Source organism: Neltuma alba, unplaced genomic scaffold, assembly GCF_004799145.2.
Source record: "Neltuma alba isolate B1F8T4 unplaced genomic scaffold, ASM479914v2 tig00012894_pilon, whole genome shotgun sequence".
In the NCBI taxonomy this organism is placed as follows: domain Eukaryota; kingdom Viridiplantae; phylum Streptophyta; class Magnoliopsida; order Fabales; family Fabaceae; genus Neltuma; species Neltuma alba.
The window spans coordinates 4,603-31,217 of record NW_021637266.1 but is presented as its reverse complement, the minus strand read 5'-3'; the positions used below and the strand labels follow the sequence as shown (position 1 = coordinate 31,217).

The window sequence follows — 26,615 nt, the reverse complement described above, 5'->3', positions numbered from 1 at the left end:
GAAGAAAGTAGGGAGCATTATGACCAAGACAAAAACTCTTAGGACCATCACATTGTAATATAGGCTTGATACTGGATTTTCAGCAAGGATAGGAGTTTATGTAAGTTTAGGTTCTCCTCTTTTCTTTTTTCCTTTTTCCATCCATTAAAAGCATAAGTTTCTTATGTATGTGAATAGTTGCAGCTGCTATTCATTTCTATTCTAGATCACTATGATCATATGTACCATAAATCAATGTTGCAATAATGCATTGTGCTCATCAATAACTATGAGAGAAGCAGATGATGCATCCATTTAGGTAAGCATATTACATGTTTAGCAAGAATGAAGTTATAACTGAGTCCTGACTTAAATATGCCACATGCTAATAGGTATGCTATCATAATGATATGGGCTGCATAAGTATTTAACTATTTCTAAAGAAGTTATGTGAAACAAGAACACAAATGCCTTTTGATTCTGTCTGTTATGCTTTATGTGGATTTGGTGGGCTGTTGGGGCAGAAGACACAAGCTAGAAGCATTGATGCTGTTGGGTGGGAAAGTGCCAATTGAGTGTCTTTTGATATTTAAAGTCGTAATCAACATTAATCCCATTTTCAAAAGGGAATCTGGAGTTGGGGACTTTGAATCATTACCTTTCTCATCGCCATTTATTTCTGCGAACAAGAGAACAGTAGAGGCTGTTAAGTTGTATGACTATCAGCAGGTTTGGGACCACGTTGGAACCTTGGGAAAACCATGTGACAGAAGTAGCAATCTTGTTAAATCTGTCAACCATATTTTGGCATCCCAAAACGTGGTTTCAAACATGCTTCATAGTTATAATTAATTCAATTTAGTGACCTGAAGTTGCCTTGTAAACATAGTATATTAATTTCCAGACCGCAGGGGAGACTGCTAGATCTGAAGTGACTGTTAGTTGAAATCCATATCATCTGAGATGTTTCAAATACTTTATTTATTTATTTATTTTGTTTTCAGAAAGAAGGGGGGGGGGCGTTTTCTCGTTTTACTTGAATTGTCAGCACTGCAGCGAAGAGGCTCCAGCTGATGTCACATTAAAAAGGGACACAATAGTGCTTCCAGCAAAAGTTAATGTGAAGGAGAATCCAAATCTTCCTTATTAGAATGCTAGTAATTTCTTATGAAATGTTGTCTTGGAGCTGATGGCTTCTTCCCTTGGAAATGAATTTGAAATTGGTAAAATAATATGGGCATCACCTCCTAATGGGTGGTGTATGGTGAATGTGGATGGCTCGATGGGATCAGACAAGAATGCAGCTTATGGTGGTGTCATTGGAAATTGACTCGATGGGATCAGACAAGAATGCAGCATGTGGTGGAGTCATTGGAGATTTGCGTCTAACCGGGGGGTGCTCTCATGAGTTTATGATTGGCTTGGGAAATGGGATGGGAAACAGTGAGAATGGATTCGTTAATCCATTACTCTTTGGTTTGGTGAAGGGTATAAGGAAGAAGGTTGAATTAGAAATGGTTAGTCGACTCATGTCACACATATCGAGAGGCTAACTTGGTGCAAAAATTTTTAGCTGTTTTTGCCCGCTCATGCGCGGGAGGTATCATGACTTTAGTTTATTTCGCCCATCATGAAAGCTAACTGCAACTTAGTTTTAGGCATGCAAGAGGCATGACGCATATTATTTGGGCCCACTAGGTATGAGAAGGATTTGGGTCTTGTTTGCTGCGTGGGGCTTGGGAGACATGGTCCTCTAGGAAGCAAAATATAACATCAAATGGTGAGATTAGGCTTCCAAAGAGAAACAAGTTTCCGGTCTCTGCCATTGTGCTGTTGCCATCGGCTTCATCATTCTCTTTTCACAGCTTCGTTCGTGGTCCTGATAGCGTGAGCTGCCATACCACCCATATTGTGTCTGGCTACCGAGGAGCTCTGAAATCCAAACCTGTGAAGCTTCATTCTTGACCATCACTGCCGTAAATATCAATGAACCATTCAAAATGAGTTGAACTCTAGGTCTTTATAGCTTGAACGAATTTTAATTTTGATCCTTATTTTTTTTGGGTATTATATTTCGTCTTTGACGCTGTTCAAAATGTTGGCCCTATAATTTTAAAGGACTTGGATTTGAGCTTAACAATATCAGCTTTGCTGATATGGGTTAACACCATTAAGTAGGTTGATGGATAGATTGCTGACTAGGACTGGTGCAGCTTATGTATAGTGATCATTGTTAGAAATACGGGGACTTGGAGTGGATTTCATCCTTCAATCAGATTGTTTGGCATTCTAGAGAGTATAGGGGGACATTTAGCTGTTTCAGTTCTTTTATAATTCTTCCTCCTCTCTCTTTTGTTTTTTTGGAAGAAGCTTGTCAACTAAATCATTGTATTAGGGGAATATGTATTATTTCGCCAAATTAATAATCTTCTTCAACTGTTATTTGATGAAAGCAATCATTAAGACAAGTGCAGGAACAGTAGAGGATCTTTTCCAAATGCACACTATATAGAAGGTAAAAGAATCTCTTTTCCTATTCTGTCCGCTAAGAATGTAATTAGAGTTTGACAAAAGCTAAGCAACGTAGGGTCAAACGTTATGCTCTAAAGAATTTATCTTCTTTATGATAATTATTAGGAGGATGCATCTCTAAGTCTAAAACAGTCCCGAAGTAATTATTGTTGAGTTTTTTTTTTTTTTGTTGGCTATGGTTGGGATTTTGATATGTATATGTATAATTACAAATTTGAACCCAAAAAATGGTAAAATTATCTTCACAAATTACACCTATATATAATTTTTACCACCTCCATATGTGATGTAACTTTTATAGGAACTAATTGTAAACATTCTCTGGCAATTATGTAAGACTTGAAAATATGTAATGCTGTCAACAATCATGATCTTAGCGTTTGTCATCCTCGACGAGCCGTTGCCATGCCCTCATTTTTAATCATACATGATCCCAAGAAGAATTATTAAAAATTAAAAATCTGATCCATTTACATAAAGTACAGTACATTACTGAGTGTTTACTTTACCGTCAATTTAGACAAAAGTATTCAAGAATTATACCCAAATATTTCTATAAATATTAGGATAAAAGTGCATTTTAAGATTTTCACCATTGGGTGAGGACTTGAGATATCTCCAGGTTTGTGACAAATCAAGATTTAAATTTCTACTACCAAGGGTGCAAATATGTAATGTTTGATAATATTTCAAATAAAATTGTCTCAAATTAGAGGATATACGTGCCTAGAAAGAAAAAATATCTGTATGTAATTCACTATCCCCTCAACATTTGGTATCATTTAAGCAAGGAAAAAAAAACCAGACAAAAGTAGTCGGTGAACCGGCTTTTGTTTTGGTTTGGTTTAGGCATTGAACCATTGATAGGTAAAAACCGATGTGAACCGATGATAAACCGTTTTGAATGATTATGTTGCTATTGATCTTATTTTTTCTTATTCAACTCCTAATATCTTAGTCATTATAAATTTGAATGAATTTTAATAATAATTTTGGTATCAATGATTATTAATTTTAGTTATTGATGAATTATAAAAATCAAAATTCTTAATGTTGTTGTACTTTGTTGTTGTTATAATTAAATTATTGTTATATTTTCTTGTATTTTGTTATTAATGATTATTAATGTTGTTGTATTTTGTTATTTTCTATTAAATTATATTATTTTAATATAACCGATTTGATCTCGAGTTAACCCCGGTCTAACCAACTGACCTTTAAACTTCTACATCAACCGATTTAGTGTTTGTTTCGATTTTTTGTTCCTCGCATTTAAGAAACAACATTGCACTTGAAAAAAGGTTAAGATATACCATATACTCTTAGGCTAATTATTAAGGGGTAAAAATACCTTTTTAACTCTAAATATTATGTGCCAAGAACATGATTATGGTGTATTTGATAGTCACTTATAACTTATCTTAGCCTGCTTGCTTCGTCAACAAGGGTCTTTCTATAATATATGATCATACATACAGACAAACCAACAGTGAAAGTCCTTTTAATTATGATTGAAATTGATGAAGTTGGTGAAAACCCTATGAGTAACCTGCAGGTCACTCTTCTTCATCAATTATTCCAAAACAGTGGTGAGAGCTTCAATTATTTATGTCGGCTCATTTGTATTCCCTTTTTTTCAGAGCATATACCATATGCATTCAATTTGCAAATAAAGAATATTCCTCCAACCTAAATCCAAATTATGAGACAATATGAGTAATTGTATTTAATTATAACCAAATATTGCTACAAACCCTAAATTTAGTTACTAAATATTCTTTTAATTTTATTTATAAGTCACTTTCTACATTTTTCACATAAACCAAGAAAAATTTAAAATTCATCAATTTTACCTTAAAATTTAATAACTTTTCAATTTGATCCCTATTCAATATACCTTGCATCTCATAAAAACAAAGTTAACATGACAAGGATTAGAAAATAAAATTACACTTTCAGGTGAAAATTTAATGATGTGACTTATATAAGACCAAAAAAAATTCCTTCTTTTTATTCTCTATAAATGAGTACATTTTGGTGATAAAATGGTTTTTTGTTATTATCTTTAAAATCATGTAAGCAATAATATTGATAAAAAAATAAGATGTTGTTTCTTAATCAAAGGACAGGACAAATAGTGAGTGTCTCTTTTTTTGTAGGGCCCAGGGAATGAGGGAATGTCTCATAAGGTGAGAGGTTGGTCCATCGCTTTGAAGTGTGTGTGTGACATGTTCTGTTTGTTTCCAGGGAAAATTAAGACACTATAGCGAAAACAAGGGGAAAATTAAAATAAATTATTTAGACAATAAAATATATTTACTTGCATGCACTAAACTTTTTGACACCTTTGTCGACCCTAAGAAATAAGAAAAATTCTTGACAGTAAAACAAAAGTAACAAGTTATTTCTTTTCATAAGAATAAAATGTCTGCATTCGAAATTATTAATTATCATTATTATGTCTTACTCTTTTTCTCCTTTCCCTCAAAAGTACAAGTCTAATATAAAAAACTTGATAGTTAAAGTTATTTTGACCAATTTTTTTAAAAAAATCGGTATAAATAATGTTAATTAAAGTAACTTATAAAATAATAAATTTTTAAACTAAAAAAAGCAATTAATATCATTTATGTACTAATTTTAAAACATTTTAATCTCACTGTTTGTATTTAAAAAAAAAAACTAGTTGCTAGAATGTACTATTTACTATCCATATTTGAAAATAGATTAGTCTTTATTTATGACAAACGATACCCTTTGTCCATTTTTTTTAGGGGAAAAAAGCTAATTTTCTCAAATGGAGATACAAGATGCCAGTTAGTAAGAAGTCGAGTCATAATTTACGAGATTACAAGTTTAAATTTCATTGCCAATATAAGAGTTTTGTTTGTAGACAATATGCAAGTATCATATTTTAAAATTAGGAAAAATTGCTGAAAATTTTTCCGTTGAAAAACTTATTGCCCAAGAATACCTGAAGATATAAATCGTTAAGTTGGTACAACTTATTTTTAGCAGTTACAATTTTTCTTCAAAAATATGTGCACATGTTTTTAGATATGCGCAAATGTCTTCTGTTTTATATATAATTATAAGCAGATTGCGCATAACTGAAATAGAGTTGTATCCGAGTCTTGTAATATGAGATTTTTTTTAGTAATTTTCTCTGAAGATTAATACAAATTCTTTGTTTAAATTTCTTTTAAATTATGCAAATCTCTAATTTTTTTTCCAAAAATGTATACAAATTTCCTCTAAAACAAATAACGCACGTGAGTGAATTGAAATGCGTGAATAAAATGTAGGGTTCAAATGCTCATAATATACAGAAAAGTAAAAGCTTGTGCAAAACATATTGTTCATAGATGAAAAAATAAATAAATAACGTGATTTAATTTGGTTGCCAATGTCACTATTGTACTATGCCCACTTTTCAGTAGGTTTAAACGTAACCCAAAAAAAAAAAAACAAACAAACAAACAAAGGAGACGTGGGCGTGCGCGTAACAATGACGAAAATAGAGAAATAGTGGAAGAGTTGGTGGCAACTTGGCCATTTTTTCATTTTCATTTATTGCTTCTTTGAGCCACCAACGTCTTTTCCTTCTCTTCACAAAATCAAATCGAAATCAAACTATCAAACTTTTCAAAATAATAATAATTATTATTATTGGTGAACTAATTCCATTATTAAATTATATATTTATATTATATATATATATCAGTTGAAAGCAATAGCTAATAATAGATCCAAACATAAATGAGTCGATTTTCTCTGCTAGCTTCTATTGATTCCCACCTCACTTCTTGACACTTTCCAAGTGTAATCTTAATCTTAATATTAATCTTATTATTATCATTAATTAATTAATTTAATTAACTAAACAAACAGAAAATCCTTTTAGCTATCATCTTGGGTTATATTTATATATGTGTGTGTGTACATATATATAACAACAAAATAGGGGGAAATAGCCTAACCCAATATTTTTTTATATTATTAATTTCCTTTTTAATTTCTAGAATGAGATATTATCGCTGGTCAAAAAAAAAGAATGAGATATTATCATTTTCGAGAGATTACGGCATCCTCCTATCCTTATATTAAGTCCCCAGTCAATGAGTTTTGGACTTTTGGCAATGTCAATATATATATATATATATATATATCGATTTCGAATTTTATACCCAGTATATGCCTGCGGAAATTTTATAACATAAATATTAGAGGGACGATATGAAAAAATTCCGATATTTTTGTTTGATGAAGAAGTTTCCCTGTTTCAAGAAATTTGTGTGTCGTGTGTTTGCTCATAAAATATAGAATATTTTATTAACTATTATAATTAAATTATATATAAGAACAATATATATCGGTGGCCTTTTTTTAAATTTTTATATAATATATTGATAAGTCAATAACTGAATGAATAAAATGATCATACTTTAATTTTTGTTGAATGGTACAAGTGAGAACAACTTCATTCAAAAATGAAATAACATAATTCTCAGCCGGTATTTAATATAGGACATAATTAGAGAGTTAATATTCATCTTATATGTAAGGTCTATGTCATATGTTTTTCAATTTTTTTAAATTAACCCTATTGATATTCTCTCAACAATAATAAAAGATGAGAAGAAATGAGGAAATTAAGAAAAATACTTAAAGTGTTTTGGAAAAAATATACTATCTCTGGTTAGTTAGTTGACTAATATAAGTAGATTAAAAAAATTAGTTAAGTTATCTATTTGTAATAAATAGGTATTATCTTTTCAAAAATACCCTCCCTAATTAAGTGTTGGCCAGAACTAATATTATTACAAATACTATCTTTAAAAATATGAATAAATATGAAAGATAAAGTAGATTAAGATCTTATATTTAGGACAAAAATAAAAGTCAAAAGAGCTGTTATATTAATAACCACAGGTCATATCATATTAATTAATTTAACTAACATTTTTAATCTATTCAAATTAGTCAATTAGGTTTTATATTACCTCTTGTCCTAATTATAAGGATTAGCTGACTAATTTGAGGAGATTAAGAAAATAAGTTAAGTTAGTTCATTGTAATAAATAGGTGTTGTCTTTCCTAAAATATCCTTACTAATCAAGTGTATTGGCTAAAACTACTATTATTATAAGGACTATTTGAAAAAAAAAACTTCATAGATATTAGAAAAAAAAGTGGATTGAGGTCTTATATTTGAAACCAAAATAAAAGTCAACCGAGGTCTTATATTAAGAACAGAAACCAGTATTAAAAACCAGGGGAGTATTATTTTTATTTTTTTGCCAAACATACTAGTATTATTTTTATTTAACATTGTGATGGTGTGAGGGATCATCTCTTCTTTATTATATTTAGAGGTTCATTACGTTCATGAAATACGACAGCATTGGACTAGTCTAAAGTAGAATAGTCATCATCGATCAAGGAATAATATATCAAATTGATACATATGCTGGCCGTTTCTTCAAAATATAAAAATTTCAACTTGAGTTTTAATTGGGAGCATATGTTCATCTTCTGAATATATTTACCCTTGTATGTATATAACTATATATAATAAGAAGCTACAATTACGTGGGTCTCATTTCTTTTCTTGGTATACAAATATGTTAATTAGGGTTTATATAAATAAGGTTAAACTTTGTCAGCCTAACCTTGTACACTTTTATTTGTTTATATATTGCTCGTAATTTTAAATCATTATTTGATTAAAGAAATTATAAACATTTGAGAGTTGAGGTGGGAAAATTTAAGGAAAAGGAAGGGGCTGCTAGGGTGAGACATGCCAAATATATTTGGTACATACTTGGTTATATGCAAAACCAAGCAATGAAAGCAGTTCCTCTGATCGATGAGGAACATGGATTCAATTATTTAGATTAGATAAAGAAAAATGTTAAATGAAAATTAATTATTTAAATAAAAATACGTTATAAAGGTCAAAAAAATTTGAAAGAAAATATGTTATACTATTAAAACATGTAAGAGGAAATAAACGTTAAGATGATAAGATCACATGAATTATTTTATAAAAATTGCAATAAGGTCACACCTAAGAGAATTAAATATAAAAAAACTCTTTTAAAATCATCAAATTATTCTAAAATCTTAAGAAACCTCATTGTAATAAATTTTATTTATTTAAATATCAAATTGTCTTTTTTTTTCAAAAGTATGTATTGACAACTGAAAGTGCAGTAGTTAACAACTTAAGGTGTAACAATTAATAGTTATTGCAGCAGATATTAACAACGCGTGCAACTCATGCAACAATTTAAAAACAATTTGACAATTAAACAAATAAAATTTATTACAATACGGCCCTTTAGGACTCCAGATTAATTTGATAATTTTAATAGAGTTTTTTTGTATTTAATTCTTTTATGTGGGATCTTATTGCAATTGTCCCAATTATTTTCCATGGTGCGTGATTTTCAAAGTAGGGAAGAAGCAAAATTGATTCCCACGTCAAAATATGACATCCCAACGATGCCAACAATACAAAAAGTAAAAACATGAGTGCCAATCATTTATCTTTACAAAGGTTGCTGCCTTTATTTGAAAAAATAGGAAAAATATAAAACTATAAAGGTTATAGTATTATTGTCATTTTCAAATTTTACTTTTGTTCTCTATAATTTTAAGTTATTGGTTTTATTTCTCTGTTTGGTACAAGAAAAATCGGGAGGACAAAAATTTTATTGAGCTCAATTTAAAAAATAAAAAAATAGGGTTAAAAACTTTTAGTTAATTTATAGTACTCCTTTATCTTACATATTCTTTTTATTAAAATTTTAAAACTCTATTTCTCTAATTTTTTAAATCAAGCTCACTAAAATTTCTCCTCTCCTTCCCTTCACTTTCCTTGTACCATATATAGGAATAGTATCATAATTTTTTTAATCTGAATTTAACCAATAGTTTCTATACTTTTAATGAATTTTGATTTTAATCTTTATATTTAAACTTAAAGCAAACTGTTATGAAATTATAGAACTCAAAATTGATAATTTAAAACTATAAAAATAAAAATTAGATAAAGAAATAAACACTAATACTTTTTTTTATTTATTCTCTCTTAAAAAAACGAAAAGAATACAACTAAGAAATTTCTAGGCTCCTATTCTGTAAAATCTTTATGTCACAGTCGGATATCTCGTGACCGTCATTCATTCCAAGGGCCAACCGGCAACCGCCCAACAAACAAAAGCCACAGATTCAAGAGAGGGGGAAAAAAGGGCAACAATATAATCAAAATAAATTAATATATCCTCTCATTTACTGAGACAGAGAGAGGACTATGATCCTCCATGGTCCGCCACTGTACACAATCTTTCCTTCTACGTAAAGTGATTATTATATTGTCCTCGCCTTCAAGCTTTGCACATACACTCACATACTTTCAGTTACCAAAATACCCCTCCCATGCACATCATGGATGGTCTCTGTTAACTGTCTCCCTCTCATCCAACGAATATTCGGGCTTTCCTGAACGTCCTCCCCATAACGAGAATTTCCTCTACCATACGCATGCTCGTCACGTGACCTAATTTCCTATGTCGTCTGCGGCGCCACAAACGGCGTCGTCACGGACACACTCGTATGGTCCTTGCAGCTCAATGCCTTCAGTATTTTCCACGACACCTTGCTGGAACTCCGATTCACCGCCAGCTTCCCGCTGCCGTCCGACGTCGGAAACATCGTCGTCGAAGGATTCCGACGAAATTGCCTATTCTTAATGTCTCTGAGCTCCATCTCTGATGGTACCCTGACGATCCCAAAAAATAGGAAGAACCACCGCGGCTTTATTGACTTCTTCACTACGATATCCGAATGCACAGCGCTCCTCACCGAAGGATTCCTCTCAATTTCTGCCGCCGGCATCACGATGGAGCTCGAAGATCGGTGGAGTCTCCGGTAATCTAAGGACCTGCTGTTCCTCATCATTAACCGGCGAGAATTCCCACACGTAGTGGCACTGTTGGATCGGGTGACGCCAGATTGCAACGTGGACAGAGACTCGGATCTCCGGCGATATACCGGCGGTCTGCTCAGATCTTTCATGTTGCTCTTGGGAGGCGATCGGTCAGTGTCTTTGAAGAGCTTCCCGCAGAAAACGATGTCGTCAGCAGAGCGCATATCAGAGGTGGCGTCGTTGAAGAATTCGAAGAAATCCATGGCCTCCGATAAGGATGATCGACGACTCTGCCTGGACGACGCCGTGTCATCTACCTCTACACCACTGCATCTTTTGGTGACGTCATGGTTCAGTGGAAGGTCACAGAGAGACAGTGCTTCTTCTTCTTCTTCTTCTTCATATTCCTGTTGCTCTGGTTGTTCTCTTTCTGGTTGTTGAGGGAAGAAATCTAGATAAGAAGCCATGGCGAAGAGAGATTACTGGTGTTAGAGAGGAATTGTCTTAGAGAGAAAGGGGGCTTTTATATAAGAAGGTGAGAGGGAAGGATTGTAAGACAGTAATGTTCGTGTTTTGGAGTATACATAAAGGGACATATGTGGATTTACTTTTGGTGTTACTGGGCAGCTGCTTTTGGCTTATTCGTCCATGGCTTCTAGAAAATTAAAGATCGGGAAAGGTATCTAGAAGACATGTATAAGACCAGAGAATAGTCCATTGCACATTAAATTTCACGACTTTTTATCCATTTTCCAGCAAATACCAATACGTATACGTACAGATCAAGGCAAGAATTTTATAGAGGATCACAAGTATTATCATGGGTGAAAGGTGATTTTTGCACTCGCAAGGAGCCATGGATGGCTTAATGTCGTCTTGAAAGTACTGAAGAAGAAGCACCGTCACTCTTTCAATTAAAAATATTAACAATCAATAATAATTTTTTAATAATCAATATTAATTTTTTAATGAAAATGGTGATATTAGTCTTTTTTTAATATCCCTGGGATAATATTTAGGCAAATAAAATTTCTGGATACTCACAATTCCTCCCTTAATACTTCTAGCGCAAAAATGACCTTCACCTTATTGTTATTTACACCTTATAGCTTAATAACATGAAAGCTCTTTTACATTAAGAGCTTATGTTTGGTCCTTCTTGTAACACTATCAAACTTCTATTGATTAAAAAATCAGGTATTATTATTCTCTCTTTAGTCTTTACATATTTTCCCCATAAACATGGCAATAAAAGGTTTAATTTATGAATTTTTCGGATTTTGATTCATTTTTGGTACTCGGATGCTACAGGCTTGGCTGGGTTTGTTACTCTTTTGTGTAGGTTTCAAAATGCAAGTGGCCTGGATTGAAATAAGCACATTACCACACCTAAATCTATATACCGCGTAATTAGCAGTCCTATGATAGAGATGGCAGACTTTAAAATTAAGAATACATGTTTGTGTCTTTGAAAGTTGACAAAACTATCATTTTAATTTACTCCTTAATTAATTAAGAAGCGATTCTAATATTGACTGAGAAGTTGTTAGTGTGTGCGTGGTGTGGCCAAAGGTCTGTCCAATTGAGTAGGTAGTAGGCGACTTGATAAAATTTATTTGACTTTTCCATCAACAAATTGCATGTATTGAGTCATTATCATCATGCAAATATACAGTTTGTGGAGCGTTTTGTTTATTGATTTCTAGTTAGTCTTCTAATTAGTTATTTCTTTTTAAAAAAACATTAATGGTTTAAATTGTATACATTTTTAAATAATAAATCAAATATCAATTATTCAAATTAAATGAAACAGCACAAATTTTATTCATGGAAGTAATTAATTTAAGCACAATACAACAATATAAATTCTCATTAATTCCTATGGCGATGAAGAAGAAATAATGATTCAAGTTATCCTCCTCCGATCCTAAATATAAGACCCTTATACACATTAGTATAAGAGTTTTACATTTAGGACCGGAGGAGTAGCATTTTGGCAACCAATATTATTAACAATTTAGCTAGTAAAGATTACTATCATTGCATAATGAGTGGTTAATTAGCGTTGCCCAGTTAATTAAGATGCCAGCTCTTTTGAATCAACCACTATATTGAAGTGTGCGGATATTATTGGACCGCTTTGTTAATTAAATGTAGTGAAGATAGAAATGATGCAAGATTTTCGCTTTTAAATGCTCCAACAAATAGGGTTAGTTTTTAATTTAAGGACATGATTAATGGCAATCAAAGTTATTTTCCATAATCAACATGATAAGTCGTTCTTATATTTTTCCCCCAATTGGATCAGACGGCAAAAAATGTGATTAAAATGTTGAGCATCGAAATAAACGAGGCTTTATTTTATACTACTTCCGGTCCTAATTATAAGATCTTCTTGTAGTTTATAAACAATCTTATAATTAGGACCGGAGGCAGTATATTTTATGACATATTGAAGAGCTTTGTTATTTCTTTTTTTTTTTCCGGGGTGAAGCTTATTATTATTCACAGAGATTATAAGATAATAGTACTAAATGTCTTATCTTCAACAAAACGAAAAATGCCCATGCTTCTGAGCAAAGGAGGATTTCAATGAATTCAATGATGATATATATATGGTATGATTATTCTGTCGATATTTCACGAATTTCATTGCTACTTTTGAAGGGAAAAAATGATGAAATAAATTTCCCTTCATATTTTTTCTTATTCCATTTATCTTCAATTTATTTATAAAATCTAAAAAAGTTTTTTTTTTCAAATGCTAATTATTCTCCCTTTTTTGTTCTTTATTGTAAGGCAGAACAAACAATATGATCGATTCCTTAGGCCTTCGTATAATTTTTTTCGTCCTACAGATATACCAAATGTCTGCAAAACCTAATCATCAAGTATTAAAACACCCTCAATTCAAAATCAGGTCAGAAATCGATATATAATTACCCAAAAAAATAACTCATTCAGTTTTCCTGACCAATTGGAATGTGAAAATATTTATATCATACTTCTCTATAATTTACAATTGGTTGTTGATTTTCTTTTCGTCACTCAGATATGTACGGACACATACAAAATTATCTTTTAAAATTTAAATAGTATAAATAATCATAAATAATTAGAATAGATAGAAATTTTAAAATATTAGGCTTTGATACATATGAACTGGACGATAATTAATTGTTTCACACTATAAGTCTGTCTAAAACAAAATTAGGAGGAAGATGCTGCTAGCCTAACAAAGGATCCAATAGAAGAGGATGAGACTGTGCTCAAAAAGAACTATTAGAACCTGCATATAATGCAGTGGGAAGACAATGTAAAATATTTAAAAATTAAAAAAAAGAAAAACAAAAAAGGCACTATCTTATAGCTAAAATCATGAAGAGTCTTGATCTCTATAACTATTGGCTAAGAAAAAGTAGAATATGAAGATTATGGGGAAAAAAAAAAGGCTAAAGAGAAGAAAAGGAAAATGATGTATATGACATCATTGATTATTTCAATTGATAAGGTTTAAAACTTTTGGGCCTGGTTCACGACTTTCTTGGAGTTCCTGTTTATGCTCCCTGCACTTTTCTTCACTGTAGGACATTTGTTTCTTCCCCAAAAGAATGATGGCAAAAAAATAAAAAATTAAATTGACAAGATTGAAACAATTTGATGAATTTACTATAACTCCCATTCTTAATATAAAAATCAATTGATTAATTTAAAAAAATTAAAGAACTTACTAAATTACTTTAGATTATTCATATTCATATTTATATTTTTTTCAAATTAATTTATCTTATTTATAAATTGATAGATAATCTGATAATAACATTTTTTTTTGAGTTAAAATATAGATATTTTTTAATTAGAAACAATTCTGTTTGAAACACTATCACGTATTAAATATAAGTATCTCTTATCAGATATTCAAATTTTAGTTCTTATTAAGGATTACTCCAACCACTTTTGTTTATAATTAATGAATAACATTCTGAAGTTGTGGCCCAAAAAAAAAAATACATTCTGAAGGACTCTGATTTCCAAGCCCGATGCCAAGTAGAGCGATGGTACTGGCGACAAAAGCCCGGCCCATAACAAGTCCAAAATACACACAATCATTCAAAATTTGCCCCACATTCACCCTGTATTTGAGACCCAATAGGACCCGATCCACATTATTGACCCAGTTGCCTTTTTTTTTTTTTATTGGGAATAAGAGTCTAAAACCAACTAAGGGGGTGTTTGGCAAAAGCCAAAACTTAGGTTTCAGAATCACTTTTCTGCAAAACGGTAATCTCCTCCACATATTACTTCGTAATCCGTAAAAGCACTTCTGAAATCATGGTTGGTTTTTATCCAAACACCCCCTAAGTTTCCGAACGGGCATAATCAAACATCCCAAATTCCCAATTAGCATAATCAAATATCCAAATCATGATCCTATACCGCTTCCCTCCAAGCCAGCGAGATATCAATCAGCACTAATTAGAAGCAATTCAGCGGTAAATCCCAAACAGATACCCATTAGTACTGGCGAATAAACTACTGCCCAGAAATGTACTGCGGATAAAATATCCACAATGTAGCAACTAACCATCAAACATGCGCCATTCATCGAGTATGGATGAACGACTATGTCTAATCAACAAACAAACTGAGCTAAAAAATAAACCCCACCATACAAAATGATTAATTACACCAGCCAAAAGTACCCAATTTCATTTATATTAAATCAGAATCACGATTACATTAAATCCCAACAACTATGTTCACCGACAAATCGCTTCACATAGATCAAAAGGCCACATCAAGATCTCCCGTATTTAAAACAGAAACATTGCTAAACTTCAGCATTCAACAGCTATTACACTATATCAACACATCGAGGCTACAGAAGGCTATAATCTAGAAACCAGTAGAAAAACCCTAATTTTCTAGCCTCCGAAACCGTAGAGAGTCCTGCCCTGCCTCTTCAAAGCGTACACGACGTCCATGGCAGTGACTGTCTTCCGGCGAGCATGCTCAGTATAAGTAACAGCATCGCGAATCACGTTCTCGAGGAAAATCTTGAGCACCCCACGGGTCTCCTCGTAGATGAGACCGCTGATTCGCTTAACTCCGCCACGTCTGGCCAGACGACGAATTGCCGGCTTGGTGATTCCCTGAATGTTATCCCTCAGAACCTTACGGTGACGCTTGGCTCCTCCCTTTCCGAGACCCTTACCTCCCTTTCCTCTTCCTGACATGTTTGATGCTCTCTGGCTTTTCGACCGCAGCTAACACAGTCAAATGGAAATGAAGAGCGAATTTGGCGTGGGGGAGGAGTTTCGATTTATATTTGGAGCGTTGCGAAAGAAGAATGATCGTGGCCGTTGGATGAGATTGGTATCCGTGTGAGGGGTGCGGGGAATAGTGCAGTCGTTGGATTAGTAATGGGCACTTCTGATTGGTGGGTTGCTGGTGTGGCGGATAGAGAGATTTAAAATTGTTGGTGGGAATTGCGTCCCATGGAGCGCCAACGAGTTAGTGCGGGAAATTTTTGGGAAGCCTGTGGCTGTCGGCCGCGTTTGGGCGTTTAGGAATTTCGGTACAACGACATCGTTTTTTTTTAGACCAATTTGGACGATAAGCCTAGCCTCAATTTATCATCAATAAATCCTAAATTGAATGTTATATAATTTCTTTTAATTTCTAATCATGTTTTACGCTGATGAATTAATCTCATATGTTGTAATCATTTAACTTAATGTTTTAAACTCAGTCAACTTAAACTGTCCATATTACTTGTCAAGTGATAAGCGCAAGAAAAGAAGGGAAAGGAAGTGAGAAGACATTAACAAACGTTTGTGGCAGTCTGACTGATTGACATATTAGATGTGGGTTGAGGTAAATGGTAAGTTTAAGGGTATGTTTAGATCAGTGGTATAAAAAAAAATGACTTTTATTTTGTCTAACTTTTAAAAAAAAAAATTTGTAGGCATCAAATTAGTTAGGTTAAGGTACCCTTGTCTCTTTTTTCATCCTCATCTTCTGCTCTCTCTCCGCGGCACCAACGGAGCAATTTTTTTCCCCCCCTAAAAACACCCAAGAGCTATGCTCCCTCGTACCCAACTTTTTCTTAAATGTTGAATGGATAAAAAGTCCACCAAAATAGCCCAGAAATTTCAAATGACTCACAAACGAGGATCCAAACAAGTGTTTAATTTATCGGCGCAGTTGACATAATTGACCCCACGCAGCTGAATATAATAAACATCCGATTTAATTAAGTTGATCACGTTCGAAGCACCGCCATTAAAAATATTAATATTCTTATCGTACATTACCAACGACTCGGAGGATATTACTGTTTCCACAATAATACTCTTCCAGTTCTAAACATATAATTCTTTTTGTAATCTAATTTACACTAAAAAAAATTTTAATAATAGAATTAGAATTATTATTTACAATTGAGTGAAGAAAAAGCAAAAGATCAGGAAGGGAATCTCCAGGACGCGTTTTTATGCTCCGACACACCGTGCCCCTGGTTGGTCACAAGGCCTCTCTTAATCCCGCTGTTATACCGCAGATCTGTGTTTCTCTGCGCAGACGCCGTGAAATTCGAACCCACACTACAATGGTCGGTCCCTCCGGCTCCCTCTCTCGCAGAGCGACCGTCAGCCACGTCATCTTCGACATGGATGGCCTCTTGCTCGGTAATTCATCTCTCATCAACTTGGTTTTTCTGCTCCAATTGATTTCATTTTACATTCTGCACTGTGAAATTGGACTTCCTCTGTCATTAAACTATTAGAGTATTACTTTGTTCCAGTTTAAGATTCTGTACTTCAAGGATTGAACGCAACGATGCATACATTGTTAAAATTAACGAACAGCGTTGCTCATGCTATCCAAAATATTATGAATTGCCTCTGTCGAAAGATTTAGCTTCAACTTTCAGGGATCGCTGTATTCCTTCGTTTCGCCAACTTGTTTCATGATGTATATCATGCCTTGCTCGAGATTGGCTTAGGAGCCAATACACATTTCCGTTTCATCAGGAACCTGTTGGCCTCTCTGAACTTCCAGTTTGTGGGGCTAGCAGAGTGTGGGGCAACTTAATCTCTTCGCAATATTTGCAATCTCATCACCTTTAAGTTCCCGTGTCACGAATCATGAATTTGTATATTCTTATTCTTTGATCCTACTCTTCTTGCTCATAACTATTCAGGCGATACTAGTATCTCATGAGTTACAACTTCCGAAGTTTATGGGAGGCGTGAAACTAATTACGTTTCAAGCATTATAAAAAAAAGTCTAATCGTCCACGCCGTTGATTAGTTCTTTTTTTTTTTTTGCTGAATAGACTTCCTAAGATTGATCGTACAGATATTCGGATTTGGATTAAGAATATGGTGGCAAATATATATTTTTGCGTCTGCTTGTTCCCAGTAAAGCTTGCTACATAAGCCCACAATAGTTGAGTAATAACCTATGCTTAAGTACTTTATGTTTTCCTTTTGCAGACACAGAGAAATTTTATACTGAAGTTCAGGAAATTATACTTGCCAGATACAATAAAACCTTTGATTGGTCTCTGAAGGCAAAGATGATGGGAAAGAAGGCAATAGAGGCTGCTAAGGTATTTGTTGAAGAGACTGGAATCAGTGATTCTCTTAGCGCTGAACAATTTCTTGTAGAAAGAGAAGAGATGCTGCAGAAATTGTTTCCATCAAGTGAACTTATGCCAGGTAATAAATGGAGATTGGTAATTCATGTTTAGTTATTCTCTTTTCTCTTTAGCGTTTTAGATGTGGCCCCCTTCCAGTGAAGTAATTATAGAAAGGTTTATTAATGTCTTTTACCATATATAGTTAATCGTTAAAATCTGTTTAGGATTCCCTGTTTAATATCTTCACCCTGTGAACAAGTATGAAAAAAAACTTTAAGCATCTTCAGTCCTGGAAAATTCAAATCTCTATATACTTTGAATTACATCATGCCTAGTTGAAAAGTTCCCTGCCTTGTTTATGTTGCTGCCTGCTACAGGGTAAAGGCCTTAGCATGTTACTGCTGACTTTTGACATAGATTCTTGACTTAAGGGTTGTCTTATCCATTTTCAAGTTGCTTTTTGAAATGCCTTTGCTTGATAAGGGGTTATGAATTGGGACCCTGCTTTATTAAATTGGTAAGAAATATTTATATCAGTGTCTTTGCATGCCTCATTGACCACTCTGTTTAATTTTTTCCCCTATTTTGACTAACCCTGAGGATTATTTTAGACCTTCAGGACGAGTGGGATGGCGACACGACAGATGAACTTACAATTTGTTATAATTTGTTCCTCACTTTTTAGTTTCCACTGTCATATTTTAATCATATCTCAAAATTTGCATCTAAGATCACCTACCTGGATGGCATGTGCCTTTTGGTATCCTATTTCTCTATAAATGTCATAATAGATGTCATGCGATTGAATTTTTGCTCATTCATGCTAAAATCAAACAGGAGTTATTTCAAGTATTGGAAATGTGTACTTCTATGTAATTTAAATATAAACTTATAATGTGCTTTACACTTTGCTGTTGTAAACATTATTCTTTTGTCATTATCTAACATATTGTAATTAAAAATAATCTATTGTGAGACACAGGCCTTGTGGTATCTTTCTTCTCCTCTCTTCCTTTTTTCTTCTCTCTTCTACATACCACACAAATATCATGCTAATGAATCTTTCCTTTTACACGTCAGTCTCAAACTTATGAACTACAAATATATGCAATGTATACTGCTATGTTATTGAAGGGATTGACTTATGCTCTCTTTAAATTGATAGGACTAATTAATGGACTATCGTGCATTGAATCTGACATTTTTGCTATGATTGGCTTATTTAACATAAAGGTATGAATTTCTGTGTCATGCATACCATCCCATTTTCTAATGCGATCTTCTGTTTAGGTGCTAGCCGGTTACTCAGGCATCTACATGTCAAAGGAGTTCCTATTTGCTTGGCAACTGGGTACCGTTCACCCTCTTAAATACAAAAAGAACTATTAAATTTTGAAGTAAATTTGTATTGACGCTTCACGCTACTATTTATTGCAGATCTCACAGGAGACATTTTGAATTAAAAACGCAAAGACATGGTGAACTGTTTTCTTTGATGCATCATGTTGTTCTTGGTGATGACCCTGAAGTTAAACAAGGCAAACCATCTCCAGACGTATTCCTAACTGCAGCCAAGAGATTTGAGGTATACCCATCCTATGAACGTCACATGCTTCTTTGTTGACAAGCTATCTGCTGATTTAAGGATTAAACAAAATTTTCCTTTACATCCTTTGAGCTTTGATCTTAGTTCATTTAACTAATTATTTTGTTTTGTTGAATTTGAAATCATGTATAGTGATGCTTTTAAGTACTGGTTATGGTCAACAGGGAGGACCAATAGATCCCCGTCATATTCTTGTTTTCGAGGATGCACCCTCTGGAGTCCTTGCAGCTAAAAATGCTGGGATGTAAGTGTATTTTATGATATTTCAGTGTAACATTGGCAGATTGGCAGATTCTATTTTCCTAAATGTGCTAAGGGCAAAGTTTGGTAAAATATCTTGATATGTTGGTTGCCAGATCTTTCAATTTCATATTAACCTCCATTATTTTTTTTTGGCCATTTCATATCCTCCATTTTAGTTGCATGACATATACAAACGCATCAACAAGGTATCGGTGCCTGGGCTAGATCAAATCTTCACTTTATATACTGTGATAGGTTGTTCAGCCTATTTATTGAAGAAACAAGCTGTTTGTCCACAGTCCAGTCAAATATGACAGAGTGCATCTGTCACGTTGATATAAAGCGGGGCTCTCATTCTTACTTACATTACATAACTATATTTTTGTTTATAGGCTGGAAAGATACTTTACATAACCATAAATAGTATGTTTTACATTCTAATTCTATCAGGCATCAACCTAAGGCGGGGAAAAACATGAGAGGATGGGTAAGATAGAGATTGAAACAGGGGAGGTGAGGCCTTCCCCTATCTCTTTCTCTCTCCTAGACAGAAGAGGATCTTTTGGCAGAGAAGAAAAACTACAGATATTGGAAGTTGGGGGCCTAAATCCTTGTGCAGTATGTTTATGTAGTTTGTCTCGTATCTAGTGGTTGTGATAGAACAAAAATCAAGATTCCTTTCGCATCTGCCTTATTTCTTACATTACCTTTTTACAAACACAATCTAAATAATTTTTTTAGTGCACCTTTGTTGAATTATAGACTCTAGTTAGCTCACATAGGCTCTAATTGGCTAGCTTTGAACTTCTGAAGTGACCAAAATTCAATTTTTGGAGTTTTATGGCTGATTGATTTTTCTTGATATACTATTCTATGTTAGTCACCATGATTAAGAGGCCTAAACTTAGTTTGGCAAGTCAAAAATGGATCTAGAATGTTAAGTTGGCTCATCACAGGCTGCTGTCAGAATGTGTAATCTGTGTAGGGCAATAAGATCAAGCCGTTGCTTGGGTACTGTCTAGCAATATTGTCTGGAAAGAAAATAAATCTAGGATAACGAGAAATAGACAAGATGAAGCAAGTGATGAGTTATCTGTGTTGATGCAGAGCTGGAAGGCATTTGATGTGGTCCCTGGATATTGTGAAAATGACCTTTGTTTGTTTCGTAAAAAGAATGACCTGGTGACTTATCTTGGCAATATTTTAGTACGATGTTGATGCATCTTAAAGACCCATGTTTCTTGGAACCCCAAGCACAAACGACTGACTGCCAAGTGCCAACCAAGCTTTTACGAATGTGTTGTTAGGACGTTTTATCTCTGCATTTAATTCCTAATTAGGCGTAGATAAATTGTACAATAGAAGTAACTACCTTTTCCGTATTCCTGGTCTTAATCCTTTGGCTTATGAATGTCATGCAGGTCTGTTGTTATGGTTCCAGATCCAAGGCTTGATAAATCCTTTCATGATACAGCAGACCAAGTTTTGAACACATTGTTGGATTTCAACCCTAATGACTGGGGCTTGCCTCCATTTGAAGACAGTGGAAACTGAACTCGGAGTCCTGCTTACCCAGACGGGAAGCTGAATCTTCAAATTAAATTGGCGACAAATTTGATCATCTTACCACGTGGAATGTCGTGTGCATTGTGATACACCTGAATATTCCTGGAAATAATATTACTGCTGCTAGACTCAGCCGGAGAAGCTTGGAGCCCTTTATTTAATATGTTCCTCTCATGGCACTAAACATGATTTAGTTTTTTGAGATTGTTTTAATTTGACTACTCCACTTGCTGCAGCGACAATAGCTTGTCGAAGGCTTCATGCAACGATAAACATTTGGTATATGGTACTCTTTATGGAATTCCAATTTATAGTATTTATTCAGTATGTATCAGTGATTATGGAAAAAAATTAGCTGCAATAGCTAGATGTTAAACCAATGTGGCTTCTTTTGTCAAGCCAAACGTGCTCTTTCGACTCAAAAGCTTATAAATACTTAAGGGGGAAAATATTATGCATTGGCAGGATGTTTTATGTGGGAAGAGAGAAATATGTCAGCCAGAGAGCTTTTTTTTTTTTTTTTGGTTGTACTGAGAATGAATGAAAGAAAAAGTCAGCTATCGTCCCCACTTGGTCATACGCTGGCAAGCGGAGCTCGTGTTGCACCATTTTACCAAATCTTACACAAGTCATGGGTTAACTGCCAATATCTATTTCCAAACTTACCAGCTCTGATAAATGTGTATTAATTATTTTATGTTTATTCAGATCGATGCCAATGAAAACGCTTGTAATAATTTGTTTTCATGTGATTAAGATCCAGAATTAGTTGAATAAATAGTGATGAAGAACTTCTATAATTATCTTGGACAAAATTCTTCCGGGACTGAAAATAAATATTGAACATAACATTAGAAACATGCTATGCATACATTATCAAAATGAAAAAAATATGTCTAATGCAAGAAATTAAAGAAGATATGAGCAGGATTTGAACACATATATAAGAAATTTTCAATTTTAATTTATCACTCAATAGTTTTGCATAACAAACGGTGTCTTACTATCATACTGCTCTTGTATTCTTCCTTGAGTTTCCCTTCTTGGCTGGCAATATCCTGATTCTCTTCGCCACACGTACAAAATCCCTAATACAGACATGCAATAACGTGCGTTCATCAAAATGATTCATTATGTGAAATACTTTACCACATAAGAACTCTTCAAAAAGAAGCCATATTCCCTTTGAGCATATATAAAAATATATAATACAGTCTGCATATTATTAAACAAAGATTTATATACAAAATAAGGATAAATATCGTAATAAATTGATGTAGATTCATCAAACAAAGTATATAACTCTGAGAGGATCCCTCTAGTGACCGAAATTAAAGAAAGTGAAAGAAGACATCAAATGGAATCTTACACAAATAGATTCATTAAACAAAGTATTGTAACATTTGTATAGTTTGATTTATCACCCAACCAAATTATTGTCGCAGTTGAAATCTTTAATAGAGACAATTTCTAGAGAGAGGGAGGGACTCACCTCCAGTTGAGGTCACCGGCAAGAAGAAGATCATTCTCAATATCTTCATAAGCGACAAGGTGGCCAGGAATTGCATTGGAGAGATCAACACCATCATCATCAGGACCACCAACTTCTACTTCTTCTTCTGTATTATCCTGCACGAACATCTTTCTCAGAGCCTTGGCCAGACTTCGGTAGCTCTCATGCTTGTGGAGGCTGATGCGGTGGCAGATCGACCGGCCCTCCAGCACCACCGTCACCGCAGGGACCACTCTGGACACGAGATCGTCGCCGACGTCGTCCTCCACCTCCTCTTCACCGACCCTCCTCACACTGCCACTGCTGGAACTGCCGCAGAGAGCAAGAGGAAACGAACTCCAAGTTGCGTTGTGCCTTCTGTGTTGGTCGTTGAAACTATTCATTCTCAGCTTAATTCTTTCTCCTTTTGGCGATTTGTGGAGCGTTGGGGATTATATATTCCGGATGTGGACCTATCAGAAAGTGATCGATTCAAAGTGCTGTCCTTGTTTTATATGGACATTGAGAGAGATCAGAGGGGAGGCAAGTGGGGAGTGATAGTAAGGAGATAAATAGCTGGAAGAGAAGGTGGGTATGTTTTGCTTGTGACTGCAAAAGATTAGGTGTTTCTAAATCAAACTTGATAAAAACATGCCAAGTTAATCATAAAAAAGAATAAATATTTCATCAAAATCAGATTTTTGGAAGAAAATCTTGCTTTGATATAAATATAATATTAAAATTGAAAATAAGTTAGACTAGCTAGCCTTGCATTATTGTAAGCCTAAATTCTAAGAATCTGCCTCATAAGCTTATTTATTTATTTATTCATTCATTCATTCTTGCTAACAACAGCAGGGAATTAATTAAGCTTCAAGGCCTAGTCCTACATAGTAGATGTAAATTTAGGATGATATTTAACTCAAGTTTCAATTGATTACACTTTATCATGTGTAATATTGTTTGATGGGATCTAAGAATCAATAATAATACGTCATATAGTAAAATGTGATAGAAGAACTTGATATGATAAAGATATGAAATTTGACCCAAATTTATGATGTATTGAAGCCTACTTAATAATTAAGCTTCAAGACCTAAGTCTACATAGTAGATGTAAATTTAGGACGATATTTAACTCGAGATCTTATTAATCACACTTTATCATGTGTAATGTTTTTCATGGGATCCAAGAATTAATAATAATACGTCATATAGTAAAATGTGATAGAAGAACTTGATATGATAGTGATATGAAATTTGGCCTAAGTTTATGATGTATTGAATTGAAGTCTGCTTAATTAATAACAATTAAAAGTAGAAATCATAATTATAAACAGGTCAACAAGGCTTTGATAGGGGTTACATTGGGATGGCCAAAAAATGAATGCTTGAAAAAGAAGGAAGCATAATAAATTGGAAAGGAGAGGCCCAATAATCTTGAAAATTGAAGAGTGCATGAGCTGTGTAGTGTGCGCTTGTGTGGAGACGAGGTCGCCGCGATAGCCGAACAGCTTCCCCCTTCCATCATTTCTAACAACTCTGCCTTTGCTGTCTCCTAATTTCATATCCTTCTCTTAATCACATTCAAATTATTGCTTGCCAACAAATATACATCCACTTTACTATGTTTGGAGCATGTTTTATTATCATCTTTATCGTTTTTTTTCCTGCCACTTTTAGACACTTGTTTTTGTGCATATCTTAATCTTTATATTGAGATTTATAGTCTAATGACACCCTCATTGAGGAAGTCTTTATTGTGAGTTTGAACTCTTTATTAAAAAAAAAATAGATACATGAATTATGAGAAAAAAGAACTTACAAGAATAGAAAAATTAAAGCTTACCCTGTTGATTGGTTGTGATAGTAAGCAATCTTACTCTATAAGAAGGAGAACAAAATTTCGAATTTCAGAAAGCGTACTTGTTAAGAGAGCTTTAATCTTAATATTCAGTCTAATAAAAATTAACCTTAAGTTAAAGTGACTTGAGAATATTTTAAGTTATAAAGAAAAATTCAAATTTAACGTTTCAAATTTATTCACCCAAATTTTTTCCGGTGAATATGAGAAGGTTAATGTTTTTATATAATTATGTGATTGCAAAATTCTATCAAATTTGAGCATTATTAAAAAAAAAAGGAAATTGCAATAAGATCCCAATAAAGAAATTTAATTACCCTAAAATTGATCGACAACTGAGGAGTATGCAATAACAAATTTCAGTGTAATAAATGACAACCGGTTTATGCTACTCACTTATCATTGAGATTTTTTTATAATTAAATTTTTTTCTTGGGGCTTCATAATAATTCTCCCTTAAAAAAATACATTGTTAATATCATGAAAAAAAAATGCACATAATTTTTGGAAGACAGCCTTAGTTTAACTAACATACAACATGAACATGTTTTAGAAGTCAGCCCCAGGGATTGGACGTTGTCAAGAACATGCTTTTTGTTTTTTTGGAGAAAATTATTATGACGTTTTACAAAAATATAATCATTAAAAATCGGATGAGCAGCATGAATTTTTGTTGTTATTTTCTGCATTAAAATTTTTTATTCACTTATTATGAAGTATTTTAATCTCTTAAAACTATATAGTAGCCTTATAATCCTAAATGTAAAACCTAATTAATTAATTTGAGTAAATTAAGAATATTAGTTAATTAGTTAATATGATATGTTTATTTTAACATTCTAATCATCTTCCTTAATTCCCTCCCTCTTCTCTTACTTGATTATTATTGAAGGAATATTAATAGGGTTAATCTGAAAAAATTGATAAACATATAAAATAGGTCTTATATATAAAACTAATATTCACTTTCAAATTAAATCTTACACACCAGAGAAGTAATATGATTTTCCCTTATCTTTTAGTGAGCATGTCTGGGAAAGCATTTAAAAACACTTATAAACACATTTTATATAAATCGAGATAAAATTTTTATCACATACTTATCTCATATTCTATAAATTATAATTAAAAAACTACTTATAAATTACACAAGCCCCAGTATGTGGCGAGATCGTCAGGAAAACTTATGGAAAACAGGTTAAAGGCAACTTACGAGAAACGGGATAAAGGCTTCATCAATTGAGTTCATGATGAGAAGTTTTTAGTGGTATAAAGTTTTTTTGACCGGTTTAGATGGTATAAAGTTGAACATTGAGGTTATGTAAATTTGTGAAAAAAATTTTGTCTGATTTTCATTTTATACGCCTTCTTTCCTCTCTATTGGTCTTCCCTTCTCTGCTGGTTATCTTTCTTACTTAAAATAGTTGATAATGTGATATGTATATTTAAAAATATATTAATTTAAGTAAAATTAGTTCAATCATAATAAATCATTGAACCTTGATTCATTAATGTGCAGTGGATTTAAGAGGGGACAAAATGGAAGTAGCGAAGAAAATGTGGGGTGGGGGAAGAGGACCCCTCGTTTCCCCGATGCCCTATCATTGCCAATGCGGCAAAACCTCAGCTAATTTAACAATGATACAGGTTTTGGTACCTTAGTATTTTGGGACAATTATTCTTACGGACTGAATTTGAAAGTGTTTTAATCATAGGAGTCTTTCAGCGTAAATAATTTATTAGTCCTTCAAAATA

General features: G+C 33.3%; 4 protein-coding genes across 4 annotated transcripts; 1 reads left to right on the top strand and 3 right to left on the bottom strand.

The window, feature by feature from the left end:
- Positions 1–10,083: 10,083 nt before the first annotated feature.
- LOC114732252 (uncharacterized) lies at positions 10,084–10,911 on the bottom strand. The gene has a single exon (XM_028919551.1). It carries the CDS (start codon positions 10,909–10,911, stop codon positions 10,084–10,086), a length of 828 nt encoding a protein of 275 aa, XP_028775384.1.
- A 4,220-nt stretch (positions 10,912–15,131) lies between these two features.
- On the bottom strand, positions 15,132–15,739 carry LOC114732235 (histone H4). Its single transcript, XM_028919530.1, has one exon. The coding sequence runs from the start codon at positions 15,679–15,681 to the stop codon at positions 15,370–15,372; it is 312 nt and encodes a 103-aa protein (XP_028775363.1). The 5' UTR covers positions 15,682–15,739; the 3' UTR covers positions 15,132–15,369.
- Positions 15,740–16,917: 1,178 nt separating this feature from the next.
- LOC114732228 ((DL)-glycerol-3-phosphatase 2) lies at positions 16,918–21,855 on the top strand. Its single transcript, XM_028919523.1, has 6 exons — positions 16,918–17,133; positions 17,944–18,168; positions 19,380–19,440; positions 19,527–19,674; positions 19,860–19,939; positions 21,360–21,855. The coding sequence occupies exons 1-6, from the start codon at positions 16,941–16,943 to the stop codon at positions 21,490–21,492; spliced, it is 840 nt and encodes a 279-aa protein (XP_028775356.1). The 5' UTR covers positions 16,918–16,940; the 3' UTR covers positions 21,493–21,855.
- A 418-nt stretch (positions 21,856–22,273) lies between these two features.
- LOC114732227 (auxin-responsive protein IAA33-like) lies at positions 22,274–23,426 on the bottom strand. The gene is made up of 2 exons (XM_028919522.1): positions 22,997–23,426; positions 22,274–22,592 (listed from the first exon to the last, which is right to left on the bottom strand). Exons 1-2 carry the CDS (start codon positions 23,398–23,400, stop codon positions 22,511–22,513), a joined length of 486 nt encoding a protein of 161 aa, XP_028775355.1. The 5' UTR covers positions 23,401–23,426; the 3' UTR covers positions 22,274–22,510.
- Positions 23,427–26,615: the final 3,189 nt, after the last annotated feature.